Source organism: Haliotis cracherodii, unplaced genomic scaffold (assembly GCF_022045235.1).
Source record: "Haliotis cracherodii isolate W230 unplaced genomic scaffold, xgHalCrac1.p SCAF_6, whole genome shotgun sequence".
Lineage (NCBI taxonomy): Eukaryota > Metazoa > Mollusca > Gastropoda > Lepetellida > Haliotidae > Haliotis > Haliotis cracherodii.
In genome coordinates this window covers 45,784,266-45,800,122 of record NW_027266319.1, presented here as the reverse complement: position 1 = coordinate 45,800,122, position 15,857 = coordinate 45,784,266, and the positions used below count along the sequence as shown (strand labels likewise).

Sequence of the window (15,857 nt, the reverse complement as noted above, 5' to 3'; positions counted from 1 at the left end):
AAGAAACACAGTGCTCAACTTAAAACACTTCAATTTGCACATATATAATATTTATACACAAATACATAATAATTATCTCCCTTTACCAATATATACAAAGAAAACAAATTTGGATACACCATATATACAAATTTGTATATTTTTGTATATGTCGTATATACAAACTTTTATATTTTTGTATATATCATCATTCCAATCTTGTATATCCTTTGGAAATATCATCTTTCCAAAGGATATACAAGCTTGTATATATGGATTGTTTTTGCAGTGTTGGTGTTTTTATTTTGGAGGGCTTGTAGTCCACTGAGCGAGTCGGTAAGTATTAGGATTATTTGTTGTTTTTCAGATTGTTGATTATGAAGGGCTGAGGCCATGCCCATTAGTTCGGCCGTGAATATTGATTGATTGTTTGGGAGTCGGTAGGATTGTGTGACTTTAGTTGGTTGTGTGATGTGGACTCAGAAACCTGTGTGTTTGGAGATCGGATCTGAGGATCCATCTGTGTAAATGTGACACCATTTGGCCAATTTTCATGTATGTATGCTAGTGTGGTGTTTTTTGCTATGTTTGGGTCTGTTTGTTTATTTATTGTGCTAGCTAGTGTTATGTCTATTTTGGGTGTTTTAAGTTTTGGCGTGAAGATATTTGATTTTTTACAGTTTTGTTTAAGATTGTTTATTTGGTGTTCATTTAAGTAATTGGTTATTCTTTGGGATATTGGAGTAAGTAGAGGGTGTTTTCGAGCTAGGGCTCGGTTTTGGGGGCTGATATTTTTGTTTATTAGGTTTTTGATTAGAGAGTTTGATTGAGACACAGCCCAGAAATTTAGGTTTAATTGTTCCCTACGTAGATTTAGTGGCATTTCTCCTGTTAAGGCCTGGAGTGAAGTGTAGGAGGTGCCATGTTGAGTGCATGTTATTAGAGCCTGATATTGGATTGAGTCTAGTTTTTTGCTTAGGGATTGGTTAAGGGTGTCGTATATGGCACATCCGCGGTCTATTGCCCAGCTCCAGTGAGAGGAGGGTGTCTTTGGAGGCCCCCCAGTTTGAGCCAGTTAGGCATCTTAGCGTAGTTAGATCTTTGCTACGTTTATTTATTAGATTTTTTATGTGAGCGTCCCAGGAGTGATGTTCATCGAAAATTAGTCCTAAGCATTTGGTTTGTTTTAGGAATTGGATTGGGTTGTTTAGCTGGAGTTTTGGGGAGGCGGGTTTCATGTTTTTGTGTTAAAATACTATATTCCTGTATTTTTTTCCGAGTTAAGGGAGAAGCCCCATTTGTCAGCCCATTGCTGTGTTTTGTTTAGAGATTTTTGAAGTAGGTTTGGGACCATTTTAATGCTTTTTGTGCAGATCCAGAGGGCTCCATCATCCGTGAATTTAGATGTGTTTATTTTAGGGGATAGGCCCTCGAATAGATCATTTATCATTATATTGAAGAGTGTGGGGCTGAGGATACTGCCCTGGGGAGTGCCATTTTCTAGGGGACATTGGTCAGATAGCGTTTGGTCTATACCCACGGTTATTTTACGATTGTTTAGGAAGTCCTTGAAGTAGTTTATTATTTGACCTTTGAGTCCTATTTTTTGTAGTTTTTGTATTAGCCCGTCGTGCCATACCATGTCGAAAGCTTTGGAGAAGTCTAAGAAGATGCCTGTAGTATATTGTTTGCTGAGTTGTCCTGTTTTAATGTCCTGCTCTAAACCGGCGAGGTTATCTTAGGTTGAGCGGCCAGGAGTGAAACCGCTTTGGTCTGGGTTTAGGGGTTTTTTTTGAGTTAGGTAATGTTGTAGTCTGTTTTTAGCCATAGATTCCATTACTTTACATAGGTTTGAAGTTAAGGAAATTGGTCTATAGGAGTTAGCCTGATTAGCTGGTTTATTAGGTTTAGGGATTGGTATTACTAAGGCCTGTTTCCAGGGAGTAGGTACTTGTCCGTTTTGATAGATGAGTTTAAGTAGTGCCTGGAGTAGTTTAGGGGGGAGTTTTTTAATTATTTGGTAGGAAGTTAGGTCCAATCCTGGGCCTGTGCCCTTTTTCCAGTTTTGGATGACGTAGAGTAGCTCCTCCATTGTGTAAGGGTGGTTTATTTCTAGGTTGTCATTATTTGGTTCTTTGGTGTATTTGTTTTCTGTTTTAAGTTTATCTTGAAATTTTTGGCTAAAGTTGTTGTTACTGCTTACGGACGAAAAGTGGTTGGCGAGGTTATTTGCCTTTTCAGCGGGGTTTGTTGAATTATTAATGTTAGGTGTTTTTTTATGACATTTTAAGCCTCTAATGGCGAGGATTTTGCGCCAGACTGTTCTGGCGTCTGTACGGTTATTTATTTCTTCACAGAATTTTTTCCAGTTTCTGGTTTTAGATATTTTGACTAGACTTTGAACTTGGTGGTTTAGTTCATGAGCTATTTTTAGATGTTTATAGTCACGTTTGGCTTTATTGAAGGCTGATTCACGTTTACGTCTAGTTTGTTCTATTTCCTCGTTCCACCATGGTACTGTAGGTTTGCCTGTTTTAGTTTTTTTAAAAGGGATGGAGTTTTTGGCTGCTTTTATTATGTAATCTGTTAGGTTTTTACAGTAGATTTCTGAATTATTATTTTCTAATTTGTTTAAATTTGGTGTGTGATTGGATTAATGAAGGTTGGATTAAGGTGAGAATTCTCCTGTAAACCTGAGAGAAGACATTTTCTTTAAATATAAATCCACTGATGCTTGAGAGGAGGGGGTGTCGCATTTATATTTAGTCGCATTTTTGGCTAGTAGCCAGCGGTCGTATTCTTTGGGATACGCATTAATTTCACGATTTACAGTATGTGGCCCCAGTGAGTATAGGTCACTACATTGTGTGGCCCCAGTGAGTAAAGATCACTACACTATGTGGCCCCAGTGAGTATAGGTCACTACACTATGTGGCCCCAGTGAGTATAGATCACTACACTGTGTGGCCCCAGTGAGTATAGATCACTACACCATGTGGCCCTAGTGAGTATAGATCACTACACCATGTGGCCCCAGTGAATACAGGTCACTAAACTGTGTGGCCCCAGTGAGTATAGTTCACTGTTTGTTTGTTTGTTTGTTTGTTTATTTGTTGTTTTACACCGCACTCAGCAATATTACAGCTATATGACGGAGGTCTGTCAAAAATCAAGTCTGGACCAGACAATCCAGTGATTGATATCAGGAGTATCGATCCACGTAATTGGGATCAATGACATGCATCAACTAAGCCTGACCACCCGATCCCATTTGTCGCCTTTTACGACAAGCATAGCCACCTTTTACGGTGAGCATGGGTTGCTGAAGACCGATTCTACCCTGGATCTTCACAATCTTACATATTGTATTGTTTTAATGAAATAGATTGAAGTAAATAGATTATCCTAATACCTACCCCTTAAACCATTACACAACTCATTCAGAGTAGGTCACAGTGACCTACCACTGATGTCATTTCATTGTCATCATTTGTCATACATAAGCATTCAAATGGTTTAACCACTGCATGCATAACACTTAAAATAAGTCTGCCGATACAGCTGTTTTAGTGAAAATGATAAACGTGCTAACATCCATGTGAGCTACAGTGTTATGGCATATTGTTTTCTTTTCCTACAATAATTGCAGAAGCAATGATAACATGCCTTGCTAGAAATAACAGGAATGTCCGTTCTGAATAAAACTTTTTCATCGAATACAGCCTCGCTGGCCTGTCCGTAGGTGTCATTTCCGGAACACAATTTGAAAACTGCGAAAGACTTTTCATCCAAACATGGTTCCTGTTTCCATGGTAACAAGTTGTGTTTGTGCTGATGATATCTCAAATACTAATTGGTACTCTTGCATAAAACTGCACTGGTTGTCAACTGGTGCCTTTTCCTATTAAGGGATTTGTAGAATTTATATTTTTTCTGTTTCCATGGCAATAAGTTTGACTTTGACTCATAGTGGTGTGTACATGACATAGAAATACAAAGTTATGAATCCCAATTCCATGGTATTGTTTTGATAGCTCATTAATAACTTTTTTATACTGACAGACAGATTAGACAAAACTTCTCTCATCAAGTTGGATTGAAAGTAACAGTCATGGTTTGTTCTTTCTAATTTGTTGGAGCCTTAGGGGGCTAGTCATCCTTTGATGAACAAGTTGGAGGTAACTGAAATGAGTATCGGTTCAAATTCACTAGGGAAAATCATCCTGACACTAGAGAAGTTCATCCCGGGGATAAAAAATAGGGAAGGATAATATTCACTCTTACATATAAAGTAGCCAAACTCCATTTCCAAATTGCCCCAGACCGGGGGGATATGTCTTCTTTGATATCAATACTGTATTATTCAGTAATTCAAATTTGAGAAACTTGAAAATATTGGAATCTTATTATTTCCCCATCACAAAATGTTTTAGCTAGCTTCAGAATATTTGTAGGATATTTTACTGTACCCACATAGGATGTTGTACTTAAAACTGTTAAAAATATAATTGTATTAGAGAGGTCTTAAAAGTGGCATAAGATAGGTGACCAATGCAGTTTTCTTTTATTAAAATAAATATTGTTTAAACCAGTTCACTCTTGATGACAATGCAGATAATCCTGTTATCCTGCGATATGCCATGGAGAGGCACGGGCCACCGAGCTGTGGGTGCCCGTGCCTATAATAAAACACAAGATGCGATTGGATTAAATGGCCGAGGGTGTGCAGGTACTAGTGGGCTACTAAGCTGCTAAAATGCTACCGTTGCCATGGCCACTAGCGTGGCCAACAGCGATTCACAGCTAGCGCTGCTGGCCTGAGACCACTACCGCTGTTCGGCCCCCACGGTAGCATATTTAAACGCTACCATTACTTGGCAACTACCGCTGCTGGCCTAAGTCAGACTTCCGCTGCCCAGCCCAGCCCCAGGTAGCCGGCCAAAGCAGATACCACTGCCTGGCCCCACTGGCCCCATTGTTGCGACTACCGCCGTGGTCCCAACTGTCAGCTACCGCTTGACAAGACGACTTCCGCCGCAGGGCCCATATACGTGGCAATTGTTTGCCCCGATTTAAGTTATTTTACGATTCCCCGGCTGAAAAGTCAGGGAAAGAAAAGCTTCCAACTGAGAAGCAGGAAAGTCAGAAAGGTTCCCGCTGAAAAGCAGGTAGCCTTAAGCACGAGTATTAATTTGGAAGCAAGTTAATTTGTTACTAGCAGTGTAGCCCACAAGAACCCTGCACACCTCAACATAGTGTATTGTTGAGACAGGTATTCACATATATACCTATATATAGCTATTTAGAAAGCATGTTTCTTTACATATATCAGAATCATTTAAAAGGTAGTCATTTACATATATACAAGCGCCCTGAAAACCTATTTTTCATATGTACAGGTTTATTTACATACCGTATTTTCTTGAGTATAGTGCGCACCCCCCTCTAGCGGGTTCAGTATTTTGGAGAATTTTTTTTCAAATACCAAGCGCAGAAAAAATTACGCCGTACCCCTTCAGCGACGTCCGGCAAACGAACGGGTGAATTTGGGATAAAAAAACCCACCAGACATGTTGATTTACCATTTAAATAGTATTTATTTTTCTGCTAGGCATTGTTTTATATCCAAGGATTAAGATTACCTTGTGTATTTTCTCGTAAACTAAGCTGGAAACAGCAATCAGCTGTACACACGCGTTTTCTTGGAATCGACCGGTGATTCGGTCAAGACACACCCAATGATATAACTTTACAGGATTTTTATGCAAGGATTGGCAAAAATTGTATCTGTAACTATTTTTTTATCAGGAATAATATATTCCAATATCTTGTTAATTTAGATGCAGCTTTTACTAAACATATTTAAAATAATAATAACCCTAAGCAAAGCAGCTGATCGCTATTCCCGGGTATTATTTTTTGCATGGAACCAGTCTGACCAGTCACCGTCAAGGCTCACGGGCACGTGATTGCGAGAAATACATGTTGACATAGAATCGTCAAACAAAAACAAATATGACTTTTAACGAGTCAAAGTATGGCATTTATGATATATGTATCCATTCACTGTCAACTAAAGTTCGTTTCAAGGCATCAATAGCGGTAATCTGACCGTGGTTGCTGTTAATAACGGTGAGTTGTGCGATCTTCCAATCGCTTCACACACGATTTCGCCAAAATTAATAAAAACAATATTAATAGGAATTTTGAATAAAATTAATAAAATAAGTTACAAACATAAGTCCAGATATACAAAGAACACTTTTTATAGCCAGACAGTGTAATTACATGATTATTTTGCATGCTTCAGTATGGATTTGTTGACATTGTATTTCCGGTGTCTCATGCTCACGGTAATGTCTTTTCATGGGGGAAAAAAACCCATCCAAACTCATAATTCATGTATAATGTGCACCCCTTTCTAAACAGCTGTGTTTTTTGGAAAAAAGTGTGCACTTTACTCAAGAAAATACGGTATATACAATCTGCTCTGCTGGTACCTGTAATAGAAAAAACGCTGAAGAAAAGAAGTGATTAGCATTCCAGACGAAGAGGACACATACCGGCTGAAAAGGAAAGAAAGGGAGTGGCAAGCTGGGTGGGTGGGTGGGTGGGTGGGTGGGTGGGTGGGAAAGCGATTAGATACAGCAAAACACGTGTGTACTTGAAGAGAGACAGCGCTGCAATGTAAGTCTTGACTGTGTAACAAAACCCGGGCACGGTGCAGGGTGCTAATCTGGGGGTGATTCAGTTACAAGGGGTGATTAGGTTACAGGCGTAATCAGCCAGCAGTTTGGATACGCGCGATAAAGTCATTTAGTAGTTAGTACTAAATGTAATTATCCCGCGATATGCCAAGGAGAGGCACGGGCCACCGAGCTGTGGATGCCCGTGCCTATAATAAAACACAAGATGCGATTGGATTAAATGGCCGAGGGTGTGCAGGTACTAGTGGGCTACTAAGCTTCTAGTTGGGTATACCAAAATGCTACTGTTGCCATGGCCACTAGCATGGTCAACGGCGATTCGCAGCTAGCGCTGGCCTGAGACCACTACCGCTGTTCGGCCCCCACGGTAGCATATTTAAACGCTACCATTGCTTGGCAACTACCACGCTGCCAAAAGCAACTACCGCTGCTGGCCTAAGTCAGACTACCACTGCCCGGCCCCAGGTAGCCGGCCAAAGCAGATACCACTCCCTGGCCCCATTAGTAAAACCATTGTTGCGACTACCGCGGCGGACCCAACTGTCAGCTACCGCTTGAAAAGACAACTACAGCCATGGGCCCATATACGTGGCAATTGTTTGCCCCAACGTAAATTATTTTACGATTCCCCGGCTGAAAAGTCAGGGAAAGACAAGGTTCCCTCTGAGAAGCAGGTAACCCGGAAAGGTTCCCGCTGAAAAGCAGGTAGCCATAAGCATGAGTTTTAATTTGGAAGCAAGCTAATTTGTTACTAGCAGTGTAGCCCACAAGACCACCACAAAGCACCAGAGTGCTACCCCACACCCACGGCCATGTGATACAAGGAGATAACATTGTTGCCCAGCTTGCCTATATATTGAAGAAACACTAACCTGTGGAGATAACATCCTTACTGGCACAAAACAAGTGCCAGGGCATGCAATAATTGGTCCGTAAACACACACAGTCCTTTGTCACTGAGGTGGACGCCCTCCCAGGCATAGCATGTCTTGTCTGATGCTAGGATCTGGGGGTGTGGCACTATTGTACCACCGGTTGGCCAGTCGGCGGTTGATATTCTTCCGCATCCCCTCGATCTTTGATGGATCCCTGGCATCGTGCCAGTAGCGATGATCATGGTGTCAGGAAGCTGGAGTAATATCCGAAGGATTGATGCCACCATGTCAAGGTAGAGTTGGCTGCCCTTGACCGAGCACAGGACGTTGGAGCCCAGGTGAATGATGAGGGCTCTGGGGCTGAGCCTTGTGGCCTTGACCTGTGCATCAAGAATGGTGTCCAGCTCCTTCCACCTCATTCCCCCTCGTGCCAGCCATAGCATCCTCGGCAAGTACTGATGTGCCCTGGCCATGTAGATGGAGCCCACCATTCAAACTGTAAACAATAAGAAGTGTAGTAAGTACCATGAATAGACTATTTAATTAAATTGTGCAGCATTAAATTTGTTGGTAAGCATTGTAGCAATCTGACTTCCACCTGTCATATTGCTGTATGAGGTGTTCCGGCACCCCGTTCATGGCTGCTGATGTGGCTGCCCCAATGCGTAAGGAGTGAGAAGAATAGCAAGCCATGTTTATGCTGCTGTGTGCTAAGGCCTTTTTAGGAGTGCCTGGAATTGGTACCTTGTAACGGGGGAATGGTGAAATGAACAAATGCATGTTGTGGGCCAGAGGGGCGCGCCTCCAGATAGTGCTTGATAGTGACTACGGGACATGGCGGATTACCTGGTATAGATGACATTGTAACTGTTGTCCCCATCCTGTACTGATCAGACTTTGAGTGTGGTAGATGGATTGAAAGTTCCTGGGGGTTGCCTGAGAAGCTTAAATTCTGGATGGCGCAAACTGGTTTTAAGGGTCCAGTTTGGACCAGCTCGCTAACCCTAAAGAAACCGAAGAAGGCTGTGCAGTAGACTGCCTTGAACAGTCTGGCTTCATATGCTGATGAGCATACGTGTGGCAGATTGTTGGTTACTACCCGCAGCAGATCTACAGTGATGGGTTTTCTGGTTTCTGGTCGGCCCGCTGATTTTTGTAAGCCTGTTAAAATCTTGCCCACCAGGAAATGTTTTGTACAATTGATGAGCCCACGGAATTTGTGCTGTGAAGACAGCGCTGCAATGTAAGTCTTGACTGTGTAACAACAGAGGGATGACGCTTGTGCGGGATCTATTGCCCCGGGCACGGTGCAGGGTGCTGATCCGAGGGTGATTCAGTTACAAGGGGTGATTATGTTACGGGCATAATTAGCCAGTGGTTTGGATACGTGCGATAAAGTCATTTAGTAGTTAGTAATAAATGTAAATATTGATGACCACAGTATAGCTTGACATTTACTTCCTGTTCTTCTCACATTATCAGAAATGTTTTCTCTATATTGTAGCTGAATATGAACCCACTGGGAGATAATGGTGTGGAAGCCATCTTAAAGGCTGTGGCAACACATGACAGTCTCAGATTGCTGTCAATGCAGGTAGGTTTAAAATCTTGTCATGGTGGCACCTATAATTATCTCTTCTGAAATGTTTCTTTAAATGGTTGTGTGTGGTTAGTTGTTATCAGGGATCAGCAAATTTATCTGTGTGCCGGACTTGTCTGCTTGTGACTGCAAAATTGTCCGATTTAAAAAAGTGCAAACACGACATTTTAGAATTTGCCAACCAGACATTTTTGAGAAAGTACATAACAACCAGTAGTATAGGTAATGATGGTTCTGCCGCAACCCCACTGGAGTCAGATTTATATACCTATACCACCACTACAGGGGGAATTTTTTATGTGTAACGATGATGCGATTCAATGATTGTCATGAGATCGTATTAAAAGAAACATCAATATTAATTAATAATGAATAAAATTTACTATAGCCCATGAGGATACTGGAAAGGTATAGGAGCAATACAAAAATTAGCCACCACGGCTAAGGTATCTAAAGATGTGGCCAAGGATTGGTTAAAGAAACAAGCGATGTGGCAAATATAAATACCGGCACCGCGTTATATACCGAGGAAGAAGTTTGATATTTTTACAACAAATGAAGTTCATCAGGCTGACCTCTTGTTTCTTCCCCATGATAAGGTAAGATGCAAAACGTATAAATACGCTTAAACGGTGTGGATGTGGCTAGTCGATACAAGGTGGCTGAGCAATTAACCTTGAAGGATTCAACAGAAGTAGCTAATGCACTGAGTCGCATACATATAACACTAAATGGCCTAAGCTATTTCAAGTAGATCCAGGTCGCAAGTTTATGGGATCAGTAACTAAACTGTTAACAAAGCACGATGTTGAAATCAGGCGTGGTGAAAAAGAGGCCCACCGAATGAAATCTGTGACTTCTGAATCTTCAGCACCGAGGAGAGGCAAAGAACAAAAACTTCCGGATATTTATATTATATTTATACCAGCCCGGTGAACTCGAAGGAGGCCTGCGTCCGATTTGGTCCCTTAAAACATATAACATTAGTCGATTGTTTACGAAAGAAGGAGAGCCTATTCTTTATTATCCCCCAGACATATAATGACGGGGGGATATAGCCATCAGTATGTCTGTCCGTCCGTCTGTAATCATTGTGAACCGCCTCCGTGGTCTAGTGGTAGAGTGTCCGCCCGGAGAGCGGAAGGTCCGGGGTTCAATCCCCGGCCGCGTCATACAAAAAGACGTTTAAAGATGGTACTTGTTGTTACCCTGTCTGGCGCTCGGCATAAAGGGGCTAAAACAAGGACTGGTCGGCTCGGAGTCAGTATGCTGTGTCTGAGTGGGGTATTCATGTTAAACTGAGGCATGGTATCTCAGTATGCTAGCACTGTAAATCGGCATCAGTCCGGACTAGTACAAGCAGCCACACAAACACACACACGTGCATGCACGTTGCTATATAAGTGCAATAATCTTGGACGCGACTTTAAACCCAATTTCACCTCACCTCACCTGTAATCAATGTTTGTCCGGAGCATATTTCCTACACCGTACAACCTAGCTTCACAAAACATGGTACACTTACCAATCAGGCTCAGTAGTAGTGCCTTTTGCTATTTAGAGATTTTTAGAATTTTATATTTTTGTCGTTTCCATGGAAATATGATGAACTTAAGAAATTTGAGGGTACAGCTCTTGTACGGAGCATATTTCCTACACCGTAAAACCTAGCTTCACAAAACTTGGTACACTTACCAATCGGGCTCAGTAGTAGTGCCTTTTGCTATTTACAGATTTTAAAACTTTTATGTTTTTGTTGTTTCCATGGAAATATGATGAACTTAGGAAATTTGAGGGTACTGCTCTTGTCCGGACCATATCTCCTGAAGCATACAACTTAGCTTCTCAATTTTTTTTTACCTATCAAGCAGGTTATGTAGTGGTGCCTTTGCTATCTTTTTTTTTCTTTTTTCAATTTAAATTGAAAATTGATGGAGCATATCTTCTAAACCATTGGACAGAGATTCACCAAACTTTATGTACATATCAATCATATTCGCTAGTAATGCAGTTTGTTATTTATAGATTTTAATCTTTTTAATTTGTAGCCCCTGACATACAATTCTAGGTGTACTATTTACCGATAACATATACTTTATATGATGTGAGCTACATAACCTAGTACATTCTCTTTATGCCTTTGTGTCATGAGGCTACTACAGAGCTATTCATGTGTGAATCTACGAAGTTATTGTTATTACAATTTCATGAGATCATCAGAAAGTGAGCTACATGAACCAATATTTAAAACCTTCATTATATTTCTTGTTTGGGCATCAAAGCAAAAGATTTCCTTGCCGATCTAAATACATTTGAAGGTACACACAGTTTACGGACATGCCACGTCGGGGGGATATGTCATCTTCGGATGACTCTTGTTATCTTAAAGATGGACCGGGCAGGGCATTTGTACGAGAAGAGTTGCTCATAGTTCCCAACGATACATTATTACCACCATAACCATAAGCATAAGTAGTTACACCATCATTATTACTAGAGCGCATTTTTGGTTAGGGCTACCAAATTTTCGGCTACTTTTTTCTCCAACGAGTCCAAAAAACCCAAACCCCGGTATCTACAAAATAGGCAGCAGTGTATAGCAAAAAACAGACTACAACCCCAATGCTACGAAGAAAAAGCTAGAACAAGTAGTGAAGAATTTCCATATAGACATTTGGTAGCCCAAAGTATATAGAGCACACACAATGGAGCAAAAAACAATGGAGACAACATACCAGTATGGGCCTACGAGCCGCAAAATCTGTAGCACCCCACCTATTGCTAGAAAATGCGTACCAGAGCAATCTAGTACCAGATATCGCCAATGTCGACTATTTGGCAGGAAATCTTGGTAGGACAAATCTACAACCGCTAGAAGGCCTACCAACATTTGTAGACGATTTTGGCTATCTACATCGCAAAGAATGTGTATACAGAAAGGGAAAATTGCTATGTACAACAGGAGAAGACAGTTCTGCACAATATATTGTATCGAGAATATCTACAGCAGTACGAACAAGTATGGGAGAAACTCCAGATGGCGAAAAAAGAGGACATATCCATACAACAATTTTGCATACTATTTCTGCACATACCGAAACCAAAAATAGTGCCATACGGAGTACAATTACAAGAATAGAGCCAGATACAGAGCAGAAAGCGAAAAAGAAGTGGAAAGAACTATATCCAAAAGAAGAGGTACATGCCTTGTTTGTAGCAAAGATAGATGTTTCCGAAATACCTATAGACGAATTGCACACTGCTTTGCCACATTTCGAAAGACAACTACTAGCACACAGCTATGGTTTGTATTCTATAGACTACACTAGGGACTTTTCGGGTACACTAGATAGAGAAGCTCTTGTCGAATATCTCTGCAAAGAACTTGGTTTCCGAGAACAAGGCGACCTCGCAGCAGCTATGCAAGAAAATACTCCAACTATTCTCGCAAATACAGATACCGTTGGAAAACACGATTGTACGTGGGTACACACCTACAATGGCTATACAACAAGAAGGAAGTTGTACAACAAAGTTGTGTCCAATTTCGAAGCAGGAGAAATACAAGAACAACTTGGCGGACATCTTGCAGACTATGTAGACTATCCAAACAAACATTTTGGCAAGACATTTCTACACCCACAAGTACAATCTAGAGGCTGCACACGTATAGAAGTTTCTTTGTATGCTTGCAACGACGAATTGCGAGATACAGAAACAGCAGACTATTTGGTAGAAGATGCTCTACGGATAGTTTCCCCAACGCCTTTGTTTGTAGTACAACCATTCGCAAAACAATGGGAAAATCTTGCTAGTTGCCTAGATCGTTGCTTTGTGCTAGCAGATCGCCCACTAAGGAACTATGTTTTAGTCTGTTTTCAGTCATACAAATGGGTATCTCTCATACCCTCACGTCTAGTCGCATGTTTAAGAGGAAGCCAGCAGCTGGAATGTAAACATTAAACTTGTTTCCGTCCGGTTGCGCACGCACCTCCCTATGACATGTCACAAATCTCTCAGCACGCCTCTGAGCTGGTCGCTCGAGAAAGTCTTTCTCGGTAGACTGCTAGTTTGTATTCTACTAGTACTTATCGCTTGTCTACAGTTGTTCTAATAAAGTAATAATAATAATATATCTTACGTGACTCCTGGAATGTAATCCTTGGTAATCCATTGTTTGTGTTCAACGTGTGTTTCGCTGTTTGACAGTGATTATACACGTGGCAACATGTCGGGTATTTGTGCCTCGTGTCAAAGAAAACTGTCTAAAATAGACCCTCACAAGTATTGTCCTTCCTACATCATTAAAGACGGTTTTCAGCGTGTTCGTGGGATAAACGTTGTAAAGAATGTGAGAACTTGTCTTCAATAAACTTTAACTTGTATCTTAAGCGGGCCGCTGACCAGCGCTACAAGCAGAGAAGGTCATCGGTTGGATCCTTGGACTCTGCACCCTCCACATCAGGCCCTGGGGGTGGCGAGTCGGCCACACCTCAGAAATCTGTTGATAAAGACCCACCTCAGTCAACTTCTGTTTTCGACAAGACACGTGACCGTTCGCCTGCTGATGATACTACCAGCACGACTGATCTTCAGACGATAACTACAATCGGGATCGTAGTACTTCTACAGTTAGAGATTGTAGCCCTCGTCCCCACGACGCCCTCGTCTCACTTTCATATCGACACGGGTTTGATAGCCCAGATCACAGCGGCGGTCCTCGCCTCTACGGCGTCGACCAAGAAGGATTTGACTGCGTCGGGGGTCCATGGACCGACAACCAGTACACCAGCTCCTTCATCTACGCCTCCACAATCGACGTCGACGATGGATTGTGACGACAGCCTCTCGGATGTCCTCGCCTAGTCCCGATATGTATCGGGCCAGATTACTACGGCTGTACCACATTGCCATGGTTACATCGACTGCACTGAACTACCTGATCGTCATGGCAGGACACTGTAACGGGCCCCGTGGTCATCGCAACAGTTGTTTGACGGTCGTACCAACGAAGTTCTGGACAAGTACTCCAGGGAAGCCGAGCGTGACATCATCATTTTGGCTTCATACAACCTGTCCAAAAGACCACCGGTTTCAAACGCCCCACAACGACGTTACAGAACGAGAATGTACGTGCCTTCATGGTTGAAGATCAGTCACGTAAATTCCGAACGCCGGCCTGGGACCTCGATGTCGTTCTGCGCAACCTGTCTAGTCAGACTTACGAGCCTCTAGATCAGGTCGCGTTCGACTTATGGTCTCAGAAAATGGCTTTCCTCGGAGTATCGGAGATACAGGCCTTTGGCATCGGTCGGATTACGTTCGATCAGCGTAACCATGGCAATGTCCAATCCCAGGGAGGAAAGAGCCAGCGGGGAAAGAAGTGAGGACCCTTCCCCCGCCGTCACCGTCGTTGCAGTCTCCCCCGGTGACACTACCTTTAGACGTGCTACCGGTAGGGGGGAGATTTCATCACTAAGCCCACAAGTGGGCTTTCCTCAACGACCTATACGTTCAGAACATTTTGACAACAGACTACGCCCCACGCCTGAGATCGACGCTACCACTGCCGTCATTCCCGACATTCCACACTCCACCAACGGATCGGCAGACGGAGGCCATCGATTCGTTGGTGGAAAAGGCGGCTGTACTTCGCCTAGGGACATTGACACCATCGCCGGGGTACTACTCGCCCATCTTTCTAGTACCCAAGAAAAACTCCACAAAGATGCAGCTTTTTTTCAATTTCAAAAAGTTCAACGCAACATACCTCCAACAACCCGACACATTCACCATGATATCCCTCAGCTCTCTGCATCGGATGATATTACCGAACGACTTCCTCGTCTCGATAGACCTTCAGGACGCGTATCTCCATGTACCAATAGCTTCCGAGTTCCAGAAGTACCTGGTATACCAAGGTATTCAATATCAGTGGGTGGCCGTCCCGTTTGGACTTTCTACGGCCCCGTGCATTTTCACATGGATCATGAAGACGGTCGTAGAATGGCTCGATCGGCAGGCGATCAGGGTCGCCTTCTACCTAGACGACGGGCTCCAAGCTCACCAGTTCACAGAAGCCCTTCAAGGAGAGTTAGCGACCACCCTGAGTCTACCACGGTACCTCGGGTGGATCGTCAACCTTCAAAAGTTGGACTTGGTACCAATTCGGGATCTACAGTACATCAGACGGGAGTCAGTCTGGTCAAGGTACCACAAGACTGTCGGGACAAGATTGTCACAGCATTCCGACACTTCTACATGCCCCGGCGTCAGTGCACACGTGGCAGGAAGTCCTCGGTCTGTTGACATCGGCCCAAGACCTGACTCGCCGATGTCGTCTTCAACTTCGTCTGCTGCAGAGATTGCTGTACCCCCCACCTGGAGTTTCCCAACCTCCTGGTCCCACTTTCGGCACAGCTGGAGTGGTGGCTCCAGCCGTCGAACGTTTGCGAAGGCGTCTTTATGAGCGAGCCTCCGTTCATACTACCCCTATTCGTAGACGCGTCATTGGATGGCTGGGGAGCACACTTCGGGGACAACCAAGCGGCCGGGCTGTGGTCGATAGAAGAAAAGGTCCTCCACATCATCTGCCTCAAGATGGAAGCAGTGATTTAGGCGGGCGAGTTTTGGAAACTTCGACTCCGTCGGAAACTGCTGATGATACAGTCGTCCTCTGCATCAACCAACAGGGTA

The 15,857-nt window shown here is 42.9% G+C and overlaps 1 protein-coding gene across 1 annotated transcript in view; it reads left to right on the top strand.

Moving 5' to 3' along the window:
* LOC139445621 (leucine-rich repeat-containing protein 74A-like) overlaps window positions 1-15,857 on the top strand; it is a 582,304-nt gene that overhangs the window by 298,989 nt on the left and 267,458 nt on the right. Inside the window, exon 12 of the mRNA XM_071226790.1 lies at window positions 9,066-9,155. Within this exon, the coding sequence (XP_071082891.1) occupies window positions 9,066-9,155 (90 nt within the window). The remainder of the gene's footprint in view (window positions 1-9,065; window positions 9,156-15,857) is intronic.